Genomic DNA, 24,871 nt, shown 5'->3' on the forward strand with positions numbered 1-24,871 from the left:
AATATATATGGAAAAAACCAAATTCTAGTATTTTATTTATTTATTAGTTCAGTTTGTGCTAGTTAATAGTAAAATGTTGGTGTCTTACCTGCCCTAGACAATAGTCCGAGCAGAATTAACTGGGTTATTCTGGCAGTGGAATAAAGCCTAAAGCTGCTCAGATCACTATCCCTGTAAAATCTGAAAAAAAAAACAAAAAAAAAAAACAAAGAATAACAGAGTAAAAACTATATTTTGAATTTTACACAGTAAGATTTTAGCATAACTTTTTAACTTTGTCAATATTTTCTTGACTGATGAGTACGCATGTTGCTACAAGCCTCTGCATAAACAGTAGCTGCCCAATAGTGCACCTGCTGTGGCTCAAGTCTTATTAAGTCTTAACTAAAGTATTGCTCAACAGTAAGCTTTCTTGTCAAGTCTAAAAACTCATGATTTTCACAGATGATTAAATACAGGATACATTTGGCAGTCATCATGCAAGCAATGCCCCAAAGTAACACATCCCAGACAGCAAAACATGTTTGGCCTAAAAATGGCCCCAGTGTGCATTTTTGTAGTAGCCCAGATTCAGCCCAAACATGTCTGCTATCTGGAACAATTATTGACAAAATGAATATCTGCTGACACAAAGGGGACACCATTTAAAAATTTGCATCTTCAGCATTCACTTTAACTACTAAGACAATCATGAGGTTATGGTTGCTTAAAAATGAACTTAGGGCTTTAGAGAGCTAAGCTAAAACGCTGTCTCCACCAGAGGTCCAGCTCAGCACAGGATGGTTTGGTAAACCCTGATTTCTGTTTCCAAAGCCAACTGCACCCTTTCCTGGAAGGTGGGTAACAGCGTTGTGTCATAGCATGCTAAACCTGAAATATAACAGACACAGAAACAATGTAGGAGAATGGTGGACATCCAGCAGTTTGCATTCTTCTTCTTAGCATGTGGCTTTAGACAACACAAAGTCCTTGTCTGTTTATATATTGTGCTGTTGTCTCTTTGTTCTTAATGTTGAGTCACAAGGAAAGTGATGATTCTTTTGATCAATTAATAGATTGCAGTGAGTCAAGCTCCACCTTTTTGGGTCGGATCAGTAAGATTAGGACCCCAAAAGAAGGGTCCCCAAAAAGTAGGGAGGGTCTGGTTGGATATTCTGAGATCCATTCCATTTATTTTTTATATTTTTATTTATTTATTTTTGCCAGTAGAAACGCAAAAGGATGCATTGGTGGAAATGGGGCTTTACTGCATTCGTAAGATAACTGCGAGACCCAATTTTAAAAAATGGATTGTCACAGATATTTCTTATTTTAAAAATTCACATTTTGCTGCCCATTAATCGTTCTTACAACATAAATTGTGAAGTTAGTCTGGATCCTTGAATGTTTAGTGGGAAGCTGAGGTTTTATTTTCCAGAGTTAGTGAAGGTTGTTAGTGAGGTAATCCAGTGGCACTGGGGGGAAGGGGGGATCTGATGGTTTCAGAGTTTGATTGTATGCAGTTGTGTGTCTTTTGGTAATCCTTCATTATGTAGCTTCAACTTGGAGGTTTTTGGAGACTGTTGCTGATGGTCTTATGTAGCAGTACCAGCAAGCATCCAGCAGAGGTCGCCCAAATTTCTTGATATAACATTTCTGTAGAAGATACAGTAACTGTTGCTGCTATTGTTGGTATTGTCCTGTGTTATGTAAATTTCCCCACTGAGGGATCAATAATCAACAAAGTCTTATCTCATCTTAAATTGTACTGCTTCAAGTCTGATTCATCTCCAGTGCTTTTCAATTTTGAAGAGCTTTGGACATTAGGCATTATTCTGCTTAATATACGTTAATATACGTTATTTCCTGAAAGACTTTGCTTGAAATGTTGGGTGACCACTCAGGAAATTTGGCCCGATGCTGAGTTTTGCCACAACAGTGACCATCAGAGACTGTCCCCACTGAATCTCAACTCATGAACATGTGAATGTTAAAAACGTTTGAACATTTAAACGTTTGATTTCTTCAGCATATTCTCACAGATTATTATATCATCTCAAACAGACTAGCAACTGTACTTAATTTATTCTCTTTTATAAGTCAGTTTGCACAACTGTGTTTGTCTTTATTATAGCCATTTTAAAATGTAGCTAGTACCATTAACAGTTGATTTTTTATTTATTTATTTATTTTTTGTCTCAAAAAGGAAAATGCACTGCTTCCCTCCTGAAATTTGCCCTGACTACTGAAAACAGGCTTCTATTCCCTAATGTTACCTGCTGTTATTGGCTATTATCAGCTTAATCCCTAACACTTACTCCACTTAATCCTCACCATAGACAGAAATATCCTCCATAGCAAATTGTTACATGTTAAAATGTTTTAATAAAATCAGTTTTGGTCGATAAGCTCAAATTCCTAATGTTTATTGTAGCAGTTATTTCTGTTGTGGCGTATTCTGTGTTGCTGAATATATATTGTGCTTTTATTGAATATGCACATTGTTTTGTGACTTATACCACCTTCACATTAGCTTCCTTATTCCCAAGATTTAATTTCTCTGGCTTTTTAATCACACAGGCTAAACCTACTGTCGTGAATATTCTGCTAGTTACGGGATTATTACGCTGTCTTGCTATGATTCTTATTCAAGCCTCAAAGCAGGCTTCTGGTTGAAAGTTCATTAATGAAAACAGTTTAAATACTGTTTAATTTTTACTTTAGTCTCTTTCTTACAGGCGGTTAAATAGCTGTAACTGGGAAAATATTACATTTGAGTTGGCCTTAAAAATGATAATGAAACACACCTGGTCAAAAAGTGTAAAATAAATTCTAAAAGTTATGATTACTTTCATGAGCATCAAACTGCCACTGGTTAATTAAATTTACCACTTGGACTAATTTCACTTTATTTTATATATTTAAGATGTTTTATAGCTGCAACTTCAGGTTTGGAGTTCTTTACACATGAGTGGAAATGGGGATTCAGATATAAGCTTTGAGTCCAGAGTCTTTCTGATTTTATCACAAGGCTGCAATAAAACAATTTCACTTAGAATAAGGATGCGATATGGATGTGATATCAGTCTTTACTCAGCCACAATCTTGGGTTCAGAACATTGAGCTTTAAATAGCTCTGCAGTCAGTGGGAAGTGTCAGTGCATCCTTTAACAAGCCACAATGAAGACACAGTTGTGGGCTGTGTGTCTGCACATCTTATGTCTGTACGGTGGGTTAAAAAGTGGAGTGAATGGACAGAAGGACTTCATGCTTCTTGCAGGGCCTCTGACAGTAGAGGATGTCAGCAGTGAAAGAGATGATCCGTTTGACTGCAGTCGTCCCATACCTCCTGGTTCTAAGCAGTACTTTGAGTACCTCCAGAGCAGAGGGGTTACCCACTTCAAAGTGCCATTGTCATGGACTCAGCTCCTTCCAACAGGACTCCCCAGCCAGCCTCAGCAGGCTGTGGTAAAGTGTTACCAGACCCTCCTACAGCAGCTGCTGGAGGTAGGACTGCAGCCTCTGGTCATCCTTCATGGATCAACTGTCCCAGAGTCTCTGAGATCCAGGTATGGAGGCTGGGAGAGCCAGAGGCTGGCAGAGATGTTCCAGCTTTATGCTGAGTTTGCGTTCAAGGAGTTTGCAGCACTGGCACACTCATGGGTAACACTAAGTGATTTGGATGAAGTTTGGCATGATGGGCAGGCTGCAGATGCTTCCAGTCTTCTCAAAAATATCCTGCAGCTCAACAAGAATATTCACCAGCTTTACCATCAACACTTTCCTGGCAGAGGTGAGTTAAAGTGATAGAAAGGAATATAGAACTGACAACATTACTAAACTTATGTTTTTACTACTTATTTGTAAGTTCTTTTCTAAAAGCTGAATAGATGTTTTTGTTATTCTTCCTACCCATTTAACATATGTTTTAATCATTAAGTTATTCAAGATATTGCTTTTACACTGTGCCCCAAGAGATTCTATGAAAGGAGAACTGTTTTACGGCCAAGTACAGAAAACCTTATCTGCTTTGCTTACTACACAGATTACATGTGCACATTATCACTACATATCTCAATAATCAAACCATGTGAGACCATTAAAGCAATCTTGTCTGCATTTCACCCTACAGCTGTGTAGGCATTTTTACAGCAGTATTGGATTGCTTGAAGAAGAAAATATAAATGTTCCTCAGACTTCATAATATTTTTATTGCTTTAATATTGCAGGAAGACGTTTGTCACTTGGGTTGAAGGCAAGAGACGTGGCTACATTTTCCCATATTAAAGCTTCAATGACTGTAAGCTGGATTTTCTACCTTCATTAAATACATTCAGATTCCAGTTAAATCTGTTCAGCATAAAGACGAGAAAAAAATCTGGAAAAATCAATTACTGAAGAAAGATATTGTTCATTTTTGCAACAATGTACTTAAGGCACAGTTTAAAGAAATTTCATGCAAATGACTCCTAATTTGGGAGCTTCCTTCAATTTACTAAGTGCTTTGTATTGCATTGAAAAACTTTTATAGACTCCTGCTACATGTTAATTTTTTGTTTTCTTTTTATAACACAACAACAAATTTAGTACTTCTAGGTGCTTCAGAAACTTGTGTCTTCCTGGTACATCTTGGTGTGTTTCATTCTTTTATTTTTACTAAAAGATGTGAGTGTAATGAAATGCTATTTCTCCCCTTCTGTACAGGTGGATTTCTTGTCAGTGCACATTGATTACAACTGTGCTTTACCTGCAAACTTTGCACGGGAGTTAAGGAATTTAGAGGTAAAATAAACATTAGAAGTTGTTCATATTTCACATTGTAGCCACACTGCGGTCACATGCAAAATATGTTATATCATAGATATCCAGTGGGAACGTGGCTATCCTGATATACAAGATGACTGCTCATGATTGTTCCCACAGTCAACATCAGCTTCTTGGAGATTTACTACATAGTAAGTGTTATTGCAACTCAACCAAAAAAACACTCTTAAGCAGTTTTCCTCACATAACAGATATTTTAGGAATGAAAAGCAAAAAAATAAAGAACAGCTCTATTTTATGCATGTACAAGTCAATTATGTACTATTACTGTACCCCACCAAACCCTATTTCACATGATTTTCATGAAGTTTAAAGACAGAAATTATTTTAAACTAATAATCTGTTTGTACAATAATATGTACAGTTGACATGCTGAGCAAAAAGTAAACGATAATACCTTAGAGTAATTATATTGTGCTTTCACAAAAAGTTATGTTGCACATTTTCAAGGCAGTGATAGTGCTATTGAAAATTAACAGAACCATCTAAAGATAAGAGGTCACATTAAACAGCTTAAAAACACCACATGAACCAATTATCTCTGTTTAAAGAACAAACTAATCACAGCTGTGCAACAAGAGAGTCAATTAAGTTGTAAAACAGAAATATCACAAACCTTTACACAGTAATCATAAAACTTAGGATGTTTGAGAGTGTCATTATATGACTGGTGTAAATTATTCTTGCAATAAGCCAGTCAAGTTGAACAGAGGAAATCATGTGAAAGGTGAAGATAAAGTAGTTTGTCTCTGAACTAATATATGCTTTTGAAAGAGTGATTAGAGCTGAATTGTGATGAACCGGCCATTTTTATATCAGATTGGCTAGAAGTTTCTCAAAAAAAAACAGTAGTATTTCAATACGGATGAATCAGTTGAAAGGAAGGAAGAAAATGTACTGATGATTAATTAAATCAGTTGAATTAAAAATGAGTAATTTGGAGCAGGTTTGTTTGGTAATTACACTCCAATGTATCACCTCGGCAGAGTAGTGCCATAAGTGAAGGAAGCAGCTCCTAAAATCTAGATGTTGGTGGTGGGTGAGCAGAGTTAAATTTCTGTTGTATCAGGAATTCATAGAGATGAGGAGGAGATAGCTTGTACAAAAGTCAGGCTGGAAGTAGAATACCACAAGAGGTTCAAAGGACAAAGATCAGACTTATAAGCTCAAACAACACAACATGACACAATCAAGAATGAGGTTAATTTGATGTGGGAAGAAGTAAGTGAAAGTTAAAAAGTTAAAAATATAAACACCAGTAAAAAAAAGGAAAAAAACAGAAAAAAACAGATTCAAGGTAACAACTTTTTTTTTATAATTTACACATAACCCTGATTAGAAAGAAACCAACTTGTCTCAAACGTTTTTAGTTAGTCGACTGTGTCTAAGCATGTTTCCTTATCTTACATATGTAAATAAAATATAACTGTTGTTTCTTCTGTTTTGAACATAAAGTCTTGATGGACAATAGTTTGAACATCATGGGATGTGACATGAAGGATGTATTAGGCAAGCTAAACATGCAGGATGCTCCAGTCAGGTAATAGTTTGTCACTTATTAATATGTTCTGACAGTATTTTTTCATACCCATTTATGTTTTGTTTTTCTCTTCTTCTGCTCTTTTTCAAAAGTCATGACATTCCAGATTTCAATGAGGTGACAGAGCTCAGGAGTAGTTATGAGAAGGTTTGGCTCAAATTTGGGGCCCAAACCACAGAAGAACGAGATGCCTTTCTGACTAAATCATTCCCTTCTGGCTTCCAATGGGCCACCTCTACAGAGTCTTTTAAGGTTGAGGGCGGTTGGTTAGAAGGCGGGAAAGGAGAAACCATTTGGGACCGCTTTGGACATGATGGGCTAGCATTTTCTAATCAGACAGCTGACCTAGCTTGTGATAGTTACAACAAGGTGGTTTACGATCTTTACCTCCTACGAGGTCTTCAAGTCAAAACCTACCAGTTTTCCATCTCTTGGGCTCGTATTTTCCCCTCTGGCCACAAAAGCAGCCAATCAGAGAAAGGGGCTCTCTACTATGACAACCTGATCAATGCTCTCAAAGAGTACGGCATTGAACCCGTTGCCACTCTCTACCACTGGGATCTGCCTCAGGTGCTTCAAGACTCAGGCGGATGGAACAACACTTCCATTGTTGAAGCTTTCAAGGACTATGCAGACTTCTGCTTCTCCAGGTTTGGAGACAGGGTCAAGACCTGGAACACATTCAGCAGCCCCTGGGTGGTGAGCCATGCTGGGTATGGCACTGGTGAGCATCCACCTGGAGTAAAGGACTATGTGGTTTCTTCATATCAGGTAAAAGTCATGTCATCATGGACAAGTAATGAAACTGCGTTTATTTTTTCTTCTGGAGCATTTAGTCAGTCATTTCTTCTTACATTTTCAGGTCACTCATAATGTGCTCAAATCCCATGCCGAAGCTTGGCATATCTATAATGACAAGTACCGACAGACACAGGGAGGCAAAGTGGGCATTGCACTGAACTCTGATTGGGCTGAGCCCCTGAACCCCACCAAACCTGAAGATGTAGCAGCTGCAGATCGATACCTGCAGTTCATGCTGGGCTGGTTTGCACATCCTATATTTGTAGATGGAGATTATCCCGCAGCACTCAAAACTCAGATTGAAAAGAAAAGAAATGAATGTCCACACTCTGTGCCAGCTATACTACCAGCTTTTACTCCAGAAGAGAGCAAGAGGATACTTGGAACTGCTGACTTTTTTGGCTTGAACCATTACACCTCCCGTTTGGTTAATAGCAGTGAAGGTGGATGCAACTCTGGTCCTGAGGGAGTAGGAGACTTCCAGCCACATGTGGACCCCACATGGCCTTCCACAGCCTCTGAGTGGATCTATTCTGTACCATCGGGACTTCGCAGGCTCCTTAACTACATTTCAACAGAATACTTGAAAGTTAAAAAAGTGCCTATCTACATAACTGGGAATGGGATGCCAACAGAGGACAGTGGAGACAGCTTCAACGACACCAGCAGAGTGGAGTACATGAGGAGTTACATCGATGAAACCCTGAAAGGTACTGTGTAATTTCTCTAATCAAAGGCGACAGAGTGGAAACAATTCCAAGTTTAATGTGGTTTGTTGTGTCTGCATTTCATAGCAATATCCTTGGATGGAGTGGATATGCAGCGATTCACAGTGCAGTCCCTCATGGACGGATTTGAAGGAAAACAGGGCTACAGCCAAAGATTTGGGCTTCACTACGTTAACTTTGAAGATGCAGGCAGGCCAAGAACCCCAAAGCAATCTGCATATTTCTTCTCTCAAGTTATCAAGCAAAATGGCTTTGGATCACGCAAGCTTGATGGTTTTAAGAAGCCACAAGTACCATTTTCTCGTCGTTTTATCACTCTATCATCCTCAGAGGTTCCATCTAAATCAAAAGTCATCTGGGAGAAATTCTCCAAGCAGCCAAAATTCCAGAGACAAATGTATCACTATGGTACTTTCCCACAAGACTTCAGCTGGGGAGTTTCATCTTCAGCTTACCAAATTGAAGGAGGCTGGAATGCTGATGGGAAGGGACCAAGTGTCTGGGATGAATTCACTCAGAAACCTGGCAATATCCCTGAGAATGCTAATGGGAATATAGCCTGTGACAGTTATAATAGACTTGAGGAAGACCTCTACATGCTTCGAGCTCTGAGAGTAAAGTCATACAGATTCTCTTTGTCCTGGTCCAGGATCTTCCCTGATGGTAGGCGTGCCTCCCTTAACCAGAAAGGTGTTGACTATTACAATAAACTAATTGATGGCCTCTTGGCACATGATATCACCCCCATGGTGACCCTTTATCACTGGGACCTTCCTCAAGCTTTGCAAACCATTGGTGGCTGGGAAAATGTAGAGATGATTGACATTTTCAATGACTTTTGTGACTTCTGTTTTGCCACCTTTGGCAACAGAGTGAAATTCTGGATGACCTTCAACCAGCCTCAAACAATTGCATGGTTAGGATATGGACTTGGACAGATCCCACCAAATGTTAAGAACCCAGGAACTGCACCATACACTGTTGCACACAACCTAATTAAAGCTCACGCCCAGGCCTACCATACCTATGATGACAAGTATCGCAAATCCCAAGGTGGTCTAGTATCCATTGCTCTCAATTCTGATTGGGTTGAGCCTAAAGATGTCGATGTTCCCCGTGAAGTAGTGGCTGCCGACCGTGCAATGCAGTTCCAACTTGGTTGGTTTGCACACCCAATTTTCAAGAATGGTGACTATCCTGAAGCAATGAAACAGCAAGTTGGGACCAAAAGTGAACTCCAAGGACTTTCAGAGTCAAGACTCCCTTCTTTCACTGAAGAGGAGAAGAAATTCATCAAGGGAACCGCTGACATGTTCTGCATAAATCACTATACCACAAAGATAGTTAGCCATATTACAGGCCTGCTTTCTCCCCATTCCTATCAACATGACTGGGACTTTTCAGAAGCACAAGAAGCTGATTCACCTGCTACAGCCATAAAAGACCAAAGAGCTGTAGCATGGGGCTTAAGAAGACTTCTCAACTGGATCAAAGAGGAGTATGAGGATCCAGAGATTTTCATCACAGAGAATGGTGTGGCTACAGAGGCAAAAACAACTTGGGATGACAATGCCAGAATATTTTTTTACAAGACCTATATTGATGAGGCAATCAAAGGTACACTAAAATTTCCAGAATTTAGAAGAGACTGTTCTTGCGAATGTTTTTAACCTTAAATATTTATTTATGTGTATTTGTTTTTATAACAGCCTATGAACTTGATGGTGTGAAGGTGAAAGGATACACAGCAACATCACTCATGGATTCCTTTGAGTGGTTAAATGGCTACAGAGTTGGATTTGGTCTTCACCATGTGGACTTCAACAACCCAAACCGCCCAAGAACACCAAAGTATTCAGCTCATTTCTACCACCAAGTTATTAAGGACAGTGGTTTCCCCACCCCAGATGATGAGACGATGCTTTATGGGCATTTCCAAAATGACTTTATTTGGAGCAGTGCAACAGCATCATACCAGGTAAGCTATGATGAGACTCCATTTATTATCCATTCATCAGGGTTTGCAAATATACAATATACATGTCCATATTTACTGTTTTCAGATTGAAGGGGGATGGAGAGCAGATGGCAAAGGTCTCAGTATCTGGGATAAATTTGCTCACACTCCTCTCAAAGTTTTCCTTGATGACAATGGAGACATAGCCTGTGACAGTTACAATAAAGTAGAAGAAGATGTTACTATCTTAAAGCAACTGAAAGTGAACCATTATCGTTTCTCCATATCCTGGCCAAGGGTGCTTCCTGATGGCACAACCAAATTTATTAATGAAGCTGGGCTTAACTACTATCACAGACTGGTTGATGCACTGCTTGCTGCAAACATCCAACCACAAGTAAGAATAATTATTTTAAGCTTCTCAAAAGATGTTTGAAATTAAGCATTTTTGCTAAACAAGCGTTTTCCCATGTATCAGGTCACTCTGTACCACTGGGACCTTCCACAAGCTCTGCAGCGTGTTGGTGGCTGGGAAAATGAGACTACTGTTGACAAATTCAAGGATTATGCTGATCTCATCTTTAGCCGTCTTGGCCACAAAGTCAAACTTTGGATCACCATCAACGAACCTTACAACGTTGCAATGGTGGGCCATGGCTATGGAGTAGCTGCCCCAGGTATGCACGGGAGATGTTCTGTAAGTGTTGTAAGACTAACTATTGACTATGTCAAGGAAGTCAAAGTTGTGGCCAAGATCAGGATTATAGGTTGCCTCAAAGTGAAGTATTTAGAAACAAAATGCACAAATTCTGTCAGTTTGATTCAGAAAGAAAAGGACGTAGCGTAGTATATCTCATACATCAAGTCTGTTTCCAGGGATTAGTTTCCGGCCAGGCACTCTTCCCTACATTGTTGGTCACCACCTTATTAAAGCGCATGCTGAGGCCTGGCATCTCTACAATGACAAGTACCGCGCCCAACAGAAAGGAAGGATCTCCATTACTATCAACTCTGACTGGGCTGAACCCAGAAACCCACACAAGCAGGAAGACATTGATGCTGCAAGACGTCTGGTGCAGGTATGCCATGTCTTCTTATCTTTTACCCAGACCTGTTTTGTTGTTTTCAATAATGACAGTTGTGTCTCTATGCAGTTCTACATTGGCTGGTTTGCCCATCCCATATATAATGGCGACTACAATGATGTGATGAAGACAGTCATTCGAGAGCGCAGTCTAGCTGCTGGTTTGCCCAAATCCAGGTAATATAGAAAAACTAAGTTTAAAACCTGAAAATGGAATATTAACAGTTTAATGTAGTTTATTGCTTTCTTCCCTTTAAAAACAACTATACAGTGTTTGGTTTTAAATTGCTCCTTACTGAATTTAGTTGTATTTCTGCAGGCTGCCTGAGTTTACTCCAGAGGAGATTAAGAGAATAAAGGGGACCTATGATTATTTTGGGTTCAACCATTACACAACTGTCCTGGCATTTCCTACAGATTTTGGAAACCTTCAGCATTATGATGCAGACAAGTAAGCGATCAGGATCATAGAAGAAATCAATATTTTCAAGATCTGATGTGAGAGTCAGAGAAAAAGCCCAGTAGATTTTAAACCATTTATTTTCATAGTATTTACTAAAAATATTCTTGCCTACTAGTGTACATGATTTTAACTTAAGATTTTAATTATTTGACTATTTCAGGGGTACGGGCACAGTTGTTGATCGCACTTGGCTGGATTCGGGCTCTGCCTGGCTGAAAATCACACCTTTTGGATTCCGCAAAATACTGAAGTTCATTAAGGAAGAGTATGGAAATCCTCCAATCATCGTCACTGAGAATGGTGTCTCAGAGCGGGGTCCTGTTGATCTAAATGATGCACACAGGAGTTACTATTACGAAAAATACATCAATCAACTGCTGAAAGGTACCAAAGCAATTTCGCTTAAAATACTGCATTTAAAATGAGGACTAACAAGGAAAAATGAAGTGTGGGGAAAAAAAAGCATGGAAAAGACTGAATAATTCACTGTGAATCTTCACTTTCTAAAAAGAATTCAACCAAACACACACACACACACACACGCACACACACACACACAAACACATTTATCATTTTGATTCAGTGTATTTTCATCTACTAAAGGGGTTAGTTTGTTCTTCCAGCTTACTTGCTAGATGATGTGAACATCCTTGGCTACACAGCCTGGTCACTGATGGACAACCTGGAGTGGGCCACTGGCTTTTCAGAGAGATTTGGCCTTTTTTACGTCAATCGCTCGGATCCAAAATTGCCTCGAGTGGCCAAGAAGTCAGTGTCTTTCTACTCCACCATCATCAACTGCAATGGATTCCCCGATCCTGCATTGGGGCCCAATGACTGCTTGAACCCTGAACCTGAAGGTAAACTGATTAATTGTTGCAAAGACAGTTGCTTTGACTGAGGAACTGCTGCTTATATGTTCAAAGTTGAGTAAAAAGACAAATTTGGGAATGAGTGCATAGAATATATTTTTCATTGCGGCAGTAAATGCAACAACTTGCATGGGCATTTCTCCCACAGTGTGTTAGAGAAAACTTGCGGTTTTCCTTCCACACATGTTCGTTGATTTGGTCAGTGAGAACAAACAACTTCTCTCAAAGTCAAGATACTTATTTTTATAATTAATTGGAAATGTTACAGAATTCTGGGTTCTGAGACTATCTCACCCTCTCTGGTTACAGAGGAAGTAGTTCTGCTGCTGACAGCCAAAATCAGAACCCCGCTGCTTTCCCTGAACCCAGTAATTATACCTTGTCTAAACTAAGCAGTGATTTTACGCTATAACTAACTAATCAACTGTTGCAAAGCAGTTTTTTCTGCATCTTCTGTTATCAGCCTTGTCTATCTGCGTCGGCTCCATGTGAGGTGCTGGTTTGCTGTTTCTGCAAAAACAGAAGTACGGCCAAAAGCATCCACATGTTGCAGGCCAGACATTTCCCCTAATACCAGTTTGAGTCTTTAAATGTCAGCTTCTACTTTTCTTCACTTAGAAACAGAAAGCAACACATGTTAATCCAAGATTGCACAATGTTCTTGTTAAAGTCATAGGCAAGTTATACATTCAGTGACAAATTAAAATAATATCTGCAAATTGCCATAAAAAACATTGGATATAAATACATTTACAAGCTTAAATAACAAAACAAAACAAAACCAAAAAAAAAAAAGAACAAATAACAACAAATAATGACCATATAAGCATAAATTAATGCACACACGCACACACTCAAACTAATACACATTGTAATTTGTATTAAATAAGTTATTTATGTGTTGATAAAAAAATAGGTGATATCCTGAATGAATATCTCGTTGTCCTGGAGAGTTTGACAGGTTTGAGAAATTCTGGAAGTTGAAGTGTGTTAATATATTTTTTATACTAAAGTTTGTGCTTTTAAATTGGCTTTTTAAATGTAGCTACTCCATGTGGCTACATAAAAAAAGCCAATTTAAGCCGTTCCTTTTACATGTAGTAGCAGGTTTTTCATCAATGATTCAAAGGTTCAGACTCTCAAGTTCAATATACCTCTGCCAGAAGAAAGGCGAGTGTAGGCAACATGAAAGACATCACAAAATTAAGCTATGCTAGCTAACTTATAACTTATCTATATAGGTATTTTGGCAAAAATGAGCTCCAGAAACCGGAATCCTGCAATGTGATGGGTACCTGCGGATACCAGCAAGGTGGTCTGCTGGAAAGTTGCTTCATGTGTTAAAAAACAATAAAATAAATGAATAGATATACATAGCTGAAATTTCACAGGTGCAGGCAGTTCACAGATAAGCATAGTATGTATTTTGTTTAAATATAGTTATTAAATAACTGTGTTGTGTTTTGGATATCACCACCATGGCAGCACCAGGGTTTCCTTTTATGGAGATGATATTTTGATTAATGAACCAAGAACATGGTTTAAAACAGGGACTGGGTCAAATCTGTCAATCTGGGTCAAAAAATGTCACTGTTAGCAGCAACTTTTCAGAGAGCTAATATGACTCAATGCAATATGATGTAAGTTATTTTAAGTATATTTAGTTCAGCAATAAACTACCTCCGAAGATCAGTAGTTATGTGATCATAGTTCGAGTCGCGGGTTATGTTTCAACGGGTTGGGTCCAGATTTGGTGAGTAATGGGTTGTTTGGTATTTATCATAATAGGAAGGCATGACATGGGTTCAGGTTGAAGAAACTGGATTCATGCCGGACTCTGCTGGAAGCTGGAGAATTAATTAATTCAGCTTTCCAGCTATGTGTCTGAGATGGGCCATTTTAACAGCATTCATTATTTCCTCTTGTTTTGGGCTAATATGAAGTTTTATTTAGCTGCATCTCCTGCTGGTGGTAACCAGGCAGGTTTTCATCTTTCTTTCTTTTGAGTACACTACTTTTTTCTCTCTGGACATTCGGACACCCCTACAAAATGGCATTGCCCTTATACAGGGGACTATGTAGGGAGTAGGGTGCATATTCGGACACAGCCCCTGATCTCTGTCCCACAGTTCTTCTTTGTTTTTTGGTGGTTGGTAAAAATGAATTGGTACATTACTGCCACCCACTGGTCTGACTTGTGGACCATAATGCTTCCAAGAGCCCGAGTTGTCAAAACATTAGTTCACCTGCAACATTTTCTCAATCTCACACAACTCCTCTGTCATGTTGCTGGCCCCCAGTTTGAGAACTACTGTTCTCCAGGAACAACTGCTTCCATTAAGCTAACATCATAACACTAAGCTAAGCTAGCAATCTTGTGCTAAAGTTTCACATTTAATTAACAGACAGCTGTATCACTCACCTAAGTCTTTTTATGTTCTTTATGTGTTTTTTTCTGTTTTCAGTTATCTAAGAGTGTAATTTAATTTACTTTTATCATTAACCACTTGGTCAAAATAAATAAGACTGTCATGGTATCTGTGTTTTCTGCAGGAACAAGTGCACCAGTCACAGTCAACCATGTGAGGTTCCTTGGTATGAAACTTTCTGCTAGTGATGCTGAGACTGGCCTCAACACCACATTTGCTCTGCTGATTGTTGCTGCTTTTGGGACAATATGTTTATCTGTTTGGTTCGTTGCAAGGAAGAGAAATTCTAGGAAACATAAGCGTATTGATTCGGTTAAGATGGAGAGTAAATTCTAACTGCAAATTCACTGAGGTGTGCTACAAATCTTTAGCATTATCATAAATATCTGACTGCAGTTTTTATAAGTGTACATTTTACACAAAACATCATCCTACACAGAGATTCTTAAGATATTTCAACTACATTCATGTTATATTTTGCTGTTGCTGTATGTTAACCATGATAAGTAGCATTTCTATAGAAATAAGTACTTCATTCCTTCAGTCTGAAAGAAAAGACAAAGATTTCATTAAATAAATGTTGCATTTTTTATGATAATATCAACATATTTTAATAAAGCTTGTAGAAAACACTGAGGACCTAAGTTTTTTTATTTCTAATTTTACAAAACACTATGTTAAAATGTTTTTGTCTAATCTAATTAAACAATTTGGCTTGATATGAAGTGTCAGCATTTTTTCACCGTGTTCAGATAACAACAAAAAAGCTTTTGTTCATTTTATAAAGTGACAAGCACTGCCGAATACCAATTTTTTTTATATTTCCCATCATCAGCATGACATGTGAAAAGAATAGACAAAAATCTTAAACTGTGTTAAATATCTTTATAAGCTCTTATCTATACTGGAACTGAGGTTTTAGGCTTCATCCATGGTGCTCACCAGAGGTCAGTGCAAGTAGAAAATGTCTTCTGAATGTGTAATGAAAGAGCATATAGAGCTAACGTTAAGTCTCCAACCACGAACATATAAAAGAAAACATAATTATCGTACCAAATTTATTTAATAATAGGAAACAACATAAAGTTTAATTTTGAATTTAATGAATCTGATTAGCTGCCTGGAGCTAAGATTATGAGAATTTTAAAAAACACTAATTGATTAATTCATCAGCTGTGTTGTCAATATCACTGCTTTCGTTGCTAATAGAAATGTTCATCCGTTTTGTTTTTTATTGTTTTTGATATCTACAGTCTAGAATTATTAAACAAATTAAACAAATTTTTACAGGATTTGTACAATCTGATCAGGGCATTTTTTTTTTTCTTTCTGACCCTGTCCTGTCCAGCATCCTAACATACAGAACGGTGGTCTGTGTGCCATATTTTGCTTGACAGAGTTGCTCTGCCAAGGGAGACATGATATATACATGGCTGCCCTTGATATTTTTATTATTTTTATTGTAATCTTATTTTCTTTAGTTTTTATATGTCAGTACCGAACCTGGGGGGGGACAGGATTAAAATGTGTAAATAACAGTTGTCTAGGCTGCACCCCAAAGCATCAGTGGGGGACGGGGGGAGCCTGAGGCCTCAAAGGCCCAGCAGGTCCACAGAGCACCAAGCCCAGGACAGCAGGGCAAAATATTGAAGATGAAATGAAATACGGGAAATTATAATGAAGGACAAAATGCTAAACATGAAATACATTTTTTGCCCATTCATCAAGGCCAAATCACTTCAGCTCCTAAAAGATGGGTGTATATTAATGTGTACTACAGCAGATAACAGAACTGATTGAGATTTGAATAAGCCATTCCAAGATACAGCATGTATACATTACTCCATAATGTTACTTTACCAATACGCCAAGGGTCATTGTGATGCTGAAAGATGATCATCTATTCCACTTTTAATTCTGTGGAAGATGGACAAGTTTTCCACAGGAAGGTTCCTGTATTCCACACTTATGACTGCTCTAATTAATTAAGATAGTGGAGAGTCTCAGCCTACTTGCCTCATTTCTTAAGCCTTCAGTTAATAATCTCGGGGGTAACTCTTGACCATGAGCTATCTTTGGATTCTCATATTAAATCGCTCCATCGTTCTTGTTTTTAATCATTTAAAAATATTGCCAAGATTGCCATTTAAGATGGAGATGATCATTCATGCCTTCATTTCATCACATCTCAACTACTCTGCTATTTTCACTGTTTAAGTTAAAAGAAATCTTTGGAACACCCTTCAGGTTGTCCAGAATGCTGCTGTAAGGCTAATAAAATCTTCCTATTCACATGTCACTCCTATATTAATCCAGCTGCACTGGCTCCCTAGTCATTACAGTCCATTTTAAATTCTGGGTTCAGCATACAGAGCTCTAAATGGCAAAGCACCAGTTTATAATCAGTGATCAATTGCAGCCTTATGTGCTCATTTTATGCCTTATAAAATTATATATTATAGAATGTTGTAATTATACTAATTTATATTATATAAAAAATGTATTTTAGTATAATTATACCATAATATACTAATTTACTATCAAACACCATTATTGCTAAATAACAATTGAATCACCTAAAGCTCTGAAATTCCTAGGTTTTGCATATCATAGGACAATTTAGTGAACATTAACACTGAGTTGGTGGTCTTACTTTAATTGAATGTAAAAAAAAAAAAAAGGGGGGGGAGGCTCATCAGAGGCTGTTTTCCAGCAGGTAAACACTCTTCTTTAACCCCTTAAAAATCCACGAATATCAAATATCACACAATTTTAATGCCACCATTTGTAGCACTGTAGAAATGTTGCTTTGCCAGGATGAGGGGGGTCTTTCTGAGCTGCTTCAAGGGTGTCAAAAGATGTTTCTGGATTTGGTAGCTTCCTCATTCTGACAGCATCCAGGGACACGGTTAGAGAGGGCCACACCTCTAGGGCTCTCTTCGCTACTAGTTTTCAAGCCATCGGTGGATACAGAACGCAAGTGGAAATTTTGCAGATTTAATCAAAGCAGTGAAGTCCTCTCTCCTTGCTTGTGTATTATGGAAGAGAACATGGATGGCTTTCAAAACTTTCTCTGTTAGAGAAACCATGTGACAGCTGTGGAGGACACAGCTCTGACCACAAGCAGTGGCGTCCCCTCACACTGCTGACACTGTTCTTCTTGAAGCAGTTCCAGAAACTTCCAGTTTACACTGGGTCCATCCATGGAAATTGAAAGTTTTTCCAAATCCAACTGCTGAGTGCATTCCCGATGAAAAAATGAGGGTCATTTATTAAACATACAGTGTAAGCTAGAAGATCACTACAAAATCTATCAAGGAAATTTAAAATTGCTGCACAGGAAAGTCATCTTGTGAAATTGTCAAAAATCTATTTTACAGACTTCATTTGGCAAAAAAGTAGCAGTGGACTCAAAAATCACCCTGAGGTCCATTTCTGATGCTGCAGTCAGAAAGAGCTCAAGACTGGGGAACACGGTAGAACTAAGAAATGGCAGGCATCTGTTTGCAGGTTTTGGCAGCAGCTTCTTGCCGTCCATATGCGACGCCACAGCTTTAACTTCCACTGTGCAGGGTTTAAAAAGCTTCTCACAGTCAAAGGTTGGATCATCCAGCCAGTGAACATTAAATTTAGTTTTCCATGGCTGACGCACCCACTAGCTAAAGTACAAACCGCTAATGTAATTGAAAATAGCCCCCCTGCCACACACACCCCTGAGCTGGAATATTAGCACAGAAGTCATGGCTGGCCAGACCTTTAGGCTGCATGAGGATGTGTGCCACAGTGCTTAATTTGAGTGTAGGCACAAACCCACCTTTTCAGGACAGGATATTACCCTTTTTTTTTTTAAAAAAAAAAAAAAAAAAAAAAAAAAAAAAAAAAAAAAAAAAAAAAAAAAAACACCAACCCTAAAGTCCCTCATTTGTAAGCCACATTCATTTTCACAAAAATTATTCCCTGGATAAACTAAGCGGCTTGCAGCTTTAGAGTAGGTGTTTAAAGGGGGAAAGAGAAAAAAAATTCAGACTAGTTAGGGTAGGAAGTTTAGAAGTTAAAATTTGAAAAAAAAAAAAAAAAAAAAAAAAAAAAAAAAAAAAAAAAAACAATTGTCATTGTTTAAACACTGCTCCGACTCTGAAAGTCTGTACAGATTTATTTAAGAAAGCCACACAAGTCCCATCAATACAAAGCGCTAGAAACAGACGTCATATTTGAGTTTGTACTAATGGCAATGTGGGTATGCCTGTCAATAGAAGCCAACATCTCAGATCATCCAAAGTATCAAAACCACATTGAAACAATTTAACACATAAGTGGAAGTCATGAAACAATAATGTCAACCTTTAAAAAAGGTGCCTCATGTCATGAAGCTCATTTGTCTCTATACCTATTCACAAAGTAGAAAACTTTAAAAATCTCTTGTACAGTTGGTTTGCCCTAAAAACTGGGGGGGAAATCCCATCCACACACAATACAGATCAAGTCTAAGGCAAACTTGAACACTGAACATCCAACATTTTATATTATAAAAAAAAAAAAAAAAAAAAAAAAAAAAAAGTTTGTGCAACTTGACACTCGACCACAGCCAACCGAAACACTAGAAGGCTTGTGCTGTCTTCATCTGCTTCAAGCAAAGTCTGTCACATGCACACCTGCTAAATTCTCTTGTCTTCACTGTTCTTTTGAACTGACCAGCTGTTGAAAGCTGGTGCATAAAGACCTGTAAAGACATGCGTTTCAGTTAACCACTTCACTGTCAAAGCTTTGACAAATTAAAAGCAGTGGGATAGTTGTGGATGAACCATTCTTACCTTTAATCGCTGCTCTGTTTCTCCTGGGCAAAGTTCAGCCTGTTCTGCTCCACTGCAGTGCCGTTGGACTCTGGGCTGCTGCTGCGTGATGGGCTGCTCTCCTTGTTCTGGTATGCCAAATCCAGATGCTGCTGGGCCAGTTTTAAGTGTCTGCGGAGCCTCTCCAGCTCCCGTGATGAGGCCTCGTCCCCAAAGGACTCGCGACCAGAGTCTCCAAGGTTATCCCTGAAGCCCATCTTGCCTGATGGGTCCTTCTTCAGAGCTGTGTGGTAACCTGGTGGGGCTGAGGGCTGGCGGCAGATGGAAGGCCTCTGGCTGGCTGAAGCAGAGTGTCGAGGGGCGGGAGAACGAGGTCGGGGAATGCACAGGCAGTCACGAATTCCACTGAAGCCAAGATGAAGGATCTCCAACACAGTAAAGAGCAGACACAGAGCACTCACAGCGTACATGATAAGCAGGAAGATGGTTTTCTCAGTGGGACGTGAAACGAAGCAGTCCACTGTGTGCGGGCAAGGAGCACGTGTGCAGATGTATGAAGGTGCCACTTCTAACCCATAAAGGACAAACTGCCCAAACAGGAAGGAGGCCTCAAAGATGGCACGTGACAGCAGCTGAAAAACATAGACCTTCATCAGGCCGTCCCTCTTGATGCGACGCCGTCCGTCGTGTTTTTTGTTGGACTTTTCTGCAACTTCTTTCTCTGGCTCAATGTCTAGGGTCATGTGATCTTCCTCTCCATTATCCTCTGCTTCCTCATAGTCCCTGTTGGCCCCACGACTCACTATGGGCATCTTCTTCCTGTCCCTGGACCTGTAGTCATCATCGTCCATACGGGCGATCTTGTGCATGGCAAAACCGAGGTACAAGATGGTGGGCGTAGTGATCATAATCACCTGAAACACCCAGAAGCGAACGTGTGAAAGTGGCGCAAACGCATCATAGCACACATTCTCACAACCAGGTTGCTTTGTGTTGCACACAAATTTACTCTGTTCATCGCTGTAGATCGAATCGCCACCAACAGCTGTCAGCACGATCCGAAAGACGACGAGGAGTGTGAGCCAGATTTTGCCCACAAAGGTTGAGTGATTGGAAATTTCATCCAGTAGACGTGTGAGGAAGAGCCAACTCATTTTGATTGTGGGACAGGAATGATCTCACCTGTGCTAAAGAAAAAATGAGTCAAACATCTTCAAAATTTCTTCAAGTAAATTACCAATGACAGAAACAAGAAGCATGCAAAGAGTTGTGAAATTTACCTTCAGTGGTAACTGTTGGGCCTTTGTGTTCTTTTCTACTTTAAAAGCTGTTATTTCTTCTTTCTTTTTTTTTTCCTCTTCACTCTGGACTTTACTGACTCTAACAGGGCTATATATTTTCTGAGATCTTGTGACACTGTGATTGCACAGGTGGATTTGATTAAGATAATTGTGAGGCTTCTGAAGGTAACTGGGACACCAGCTGTTAATGAACGTACTCCAGTCTGGTCAGTGGCAGTAATGCATTGACTGGTTGCCAACTGCCAACCAAACACAAAAGACCAAGGAAAATATGCTGAGGGGATTTCACAGCAAGTGGGTGAATGCAAATGTATTATCTTATTTAATTAAAACACCCCCTAGTCCACATGACCACAGCCATTCCCTACAGTCCCCTTCAACCTTGACCTGAAGATCAGCACTTGGCCAGTAGACACAGGCTCAAACAACACAAAAACTTACCAGATACTTACTTGATACCATCAGTGGAAAGCATGCTCGCTCCATAAAGATCCCTTATGTCCCAGAGGATTCATTGCTTAGAACCAAGACAGAGCTCTTTTGTTAGCTTATGGACAAATTCCACATAAATCAGACACCATGATATTGTATACTATTGGGTGAATGGACAACCGTACTGTTAAATTAGCATTTGTAAATGGCTGAATCTGAAAAATAGATTTTTATTCTCATTTTTCAAATCAAGTTAGCTAAATTTGCATAAAGCATAGTGAGCAGTGTTGTGCCTGAACGAGTTCATTGAATGATCGTTCATGAACTCGTTCATATTTTGGGTGAAGGTGAACTGAACGTACTGTATTTCTGCCTTATGAACGTTATTATGAGCGAGCTCATTTTGGCGTTTGTGAACGGCATTCACTCACAGTTGAACTTTGTTCAAGAGAGTTCCAGCTTTCCAGGCAAAAAAAAAAAAAAACCCCACATTGTAAACAGACCTTAATATATAGGTGAAAAACCCCAAATCTGGCAAGACCAGCCACCACAGAGCCGCACCGCGCATGCGTCATCAAATTGCGAAACATGGAGGCAAAATCCAATGAAGGCAGCACTACCTCTGCCTCAATGATTATCTTCGTATGATAGCTTAAAATAGTTTTTTGAAAAGGTCAGTGATGATCCAGGAGGGAGAAATTTAGCCTTTTTGTATAAACTTTTAAATGGATGTCAAGAAGCAACTCCAGACATCAACAACGCCAACAGCAAACCTGAAACGGCATATTTAAAAATAAAGCACCCGGCTAGCCTTCCAAGATACGTGAACTAAATGTCACTTAAAACAATCTACAGACTTAGCAACGGCATGCTAAAACAGATCCTCTACGAGCCAGAACTAAATAATGACATCCAGTAGCAGCAGCTCCGTTGTTTTCATCTCCAGCTGCAGATGGAAAACCTTTTGCAGTATATTGTTGGAGACCTGCAGCCTTTGAGGAAAGAGGAACCCTCAGCTTTCATAAATATGACTTCTTTTGTTTGTTTTGTTTTGTTTTTATCTTATTCATGTAGGGCTGAATATTGCACTTTTATGACCCAAGTCCTAGAATTTTTCTTTGGACAAACAAGTCAGAAAAAACACTCACAAAAAAGTGAAAAGTGACTTAATGAAAACATAAATGATGTTTAAATGTTTTGCACTGAGAGGTACATTATTTGTTTTCTACCTTAGCCTGGTTCCTACCTCATATTGTTTAATAATTCCTTGTGAAAAAAGACTATTCAAGTATTCAAACAAGCTCATGTGTTTATACTGTAGGAGTTAAAGCAGCAGTTGGCTACGAGCGTGGACTGAATGGATGGCAACAATAGGAAAATGCCCAAATGGCTCGCAGCAACATATTGGGAAAAAGGAACTATGGACTAGTTCATTTTTAGAACTGTGAACTTAGTTCAAAAAATTTGAATTATGAACTATGAACTTGTTCATTTTAAAATGTGTGAACTGCAATTTGAACTAGTTCATGTAGAAACTGAACTTTCCCAGCACTGATAATGAGATTAAAAATAAATGGATAACATTCATTTTAACATTTTAAAACCCAGGCTTCCCCAGTTGGAGGATTGAAAACAGATGGTGTTAAACTGTGCCAAAAGGGCCATTTTAAGTCTCACAATTGTTCCTTTAGGCTAGAGGTCACTAACAAGCAGACTGCGGTCCAGATCCGGACCCAGAACCTGTCCTAAATGGACCCAGAGCTAAAATATAAACAGGCAGACTAATTGCATGTCAGTTGAAAAGCCATCCCACGTGATACACTCAGCGAATTACGTCTGTGAGGCTCCCGGCAGTAAACTTCAGAACTACGGTGCAGACAGGCAAGTTAAAGAAGCAGGTAACAAGACGGTAGAAAGAAAGCAGCTAGACAAAGCAAAGGGAGATTTACAGACAACTGCACCAGAGAAAGGCAGCAATGTTGCACGTTTGCACGTTCATGTGTATTTTTGTGCTGATGTTTAATAACCTACACTGTCTCAAAGAAAAAACAAATCAGATACAAAATAAAAAATACATGTACTAATTTTCGTTTGTTTGTGTTTCTTTAAAACATAAAAGCACTTTTTAGCATAAGATTATATATTTTAATCTGCTTAAGTATGGTTTTATGCTGCTGATCTGCCTGTTGATTGGCATTCATATTTAATAGAATGACAGTGAGATAGTGTTCTCCATTCATGTGTTAACCAAGTATCTGCTTTGCAATCAGTTTTGATTTAGAGAGATATAATGGTGTACATTTGGTTTCTTTGACATATTTAACCACATAGGTCAAGAGAAATGTGCAGGAAATGCACAATGAAGGATTTCAAAAGCAGATGTTTACTCGAGCTTTTATTCTGGGTCTTGAAGCTTGCAAAACTAATTTGGACATAAAGATTTAAAAAACAGCCTGCTCTCAAGGAGCGCAGTAACAGCATCTTGTCTGTAGATGGCGTGTATTTATTACAACCCTCAAGAACTTACCAAAAGCCTAACACACAGAAATAGTAGGACCAACAGGACCAGATTTACTGGGTGGGGGTGCACCCCCACTATATCTGACTCCAAACCACTTGCAGCCCCCAAATTCCCCACAGCTGTTGATGATCATGGTCTGAACATACTCTGAAAAGATCAAAATGCTGGGAACAACAGGGACAGATTTAATAGGAAGAAATGCAACTTGCAAAGTAATTTTTTTTTCTCTGTTGTTCCTGTGTTTTTATTCAAACACAAACTTTAAAACACTCCACATTATTATAAGGAACTTATATAAAATTTACAGTGCTTTTTCTGGAAGCAATTGATGTGCAATAAATTTAATAAGTAGCCTGTACATAAATGCATGCTTCAGGTTTTTCGGCTTAAAGCAAATTATCATCTCACCTTTAATTACAAACTTTGATGCCTTTCTTCAAACTTAATTTTTCTCTTCTTTAGAAATTCCCTCAAGATGCTGTTTTTTGACGATGTAGTCAAAAATAGTTTGGTAAAGAACAGGATCCATTGCACCACAGTTAACTTTTCAATATCTAAGGCCTTAATGGGTGCCCTAGAAAATAAATTGTTCCTATGATGTAATCTGATGTTGGCCTATCTAAAGGAGTAATAGGTTAATGTTTATTTATATGTAATATTTTAAACAGTCAAATGTGATTTTGTCTGATAAAATTAAATGAAGGCATTTTAATTATTAAAAATGCAGAATTGCAAATGATCTACCACAATTATATGTAAAATAAATAAAGTCTAAAGGGGGTGTTTGCTGTGTTTACTATAGCATATTGTATTATTTTAACAACCTGTAGGCTAGTGTAGTCATTGGCCAAGAGGCCAGTCAGGTCTCACAGTTCCTCCAAGACAACAACCTGTTAGATCCATATCAATCTGGATATAGGCAAGGTCACTCTACTGAAACTGCTCTCCTGTCAGTTACTGATTCCCTACGGCTTGCCAGATCCGCTGGTCAGTCCTCAGTCCTTATACTGCTGGACCTGTCTGCTGCCTTTGACACGGTCAACCATCATATACTGCGATCTACCAAACTCTGTCCGATCCGCAGAGTCCGTGTCCACTTTTAAGACCAAGCTAAAGACTCAGTTGTTTAAGGAGCATTTCCACATTTAGC

At 38.8% G+C, this 24,871-nt stretch overlaps 2 protein-coding genes across 3 annotated transcripts; one reads left to right on the plus strand and one right to left on the minus strand.

The window, feature by feature from the left end:
* The first annotated feature begins 3,159 nt into the window (after positions 1 to 3,159).
* LOC121649862 (lactase-phlorizin hydrolase-like) lies at positions 3,160 to 15,121 on the plus strand. Its single transcript, XM_042000960.1, has 13 exons — positions 3,160 to 3,772; positions 6,450 to 7,114; positions 7,206 to 7,854; positions 7,939 to 9,489; positions 9,582 to 9,850; positions 9,936 to 10,226; positions 10,308 to 10,506; positions 10,706 to 10,908; positions 10,984 to 11,090; positions 11,233 to 11,364; positions 11,537 to 11,760; positions 12,000 to 12,236; positions 14,802 to 15,121. The coding sequence occupies exons 1-13, from the start codon at positions 3,160 to 3,162 to the stop codon at positions 15,011 to 15,013; spliced, it is 5,352 nt and encodes a 1,783-aa protein (XP_041856894.1). The 3' UTR covers positions 15,014 to 15,121.
* A 4,205-nt stretch (positions 15,122 to 19,326) lies between these two features.
* LOC121649811 (gap junction gamma-1 protein-like) lies at positions 19,327 to 20,889 on the minus strand. Of its 2 annotated transcripts, none has more exons than XM_042000889.1 (3): positions 20,748 to 20,889; positions 19,489 to 20,649; positions 19,327 to 19,397 (listed from the first exon to the last, which is right to left on the minus strand). In XM_042000889.1, the coding sequence occupies exon 2, from the start codon at positions 20,619 to 20,621 to the stop codon at positions 19,491 to 19,493; it is 1,131 nt and encodes a 376-aa protein (XP_041856823.1). In that variant the 5' UTR covers positions 20,622 to 20,649; positions 20,748 to 20,889; the 3' UTR covers positions 19,327 to 19,397; positions 19,489 to 19,490. The 2 variants fall into 2 exon arrangements, with proteins under 2 accessions (XP_041856823.1, XP_041856822.1); XM_042000888.1 differs by having other exon boundaries at positions 19,489 to 20,654.
* Between the last annotated feature and the right edge of the window lie 3,982 nt (positions 20,890 to 24,871).

Source organism: Melanotaenia boesemani, chromosome 12 (genome assembly GCF_017639745.1).
Source record: "Melanotaenia boesemani isolate fMelBoe1 chromosome 12, fMelBoe1.pri, whole genome shotgun sequence".
NCBI lineage: Eukaryota > Metazoa > Chordata > Actinopteri > Atheriniformes > Melanotaeniidae > Melanotaenia > Melanotaenia boesemani.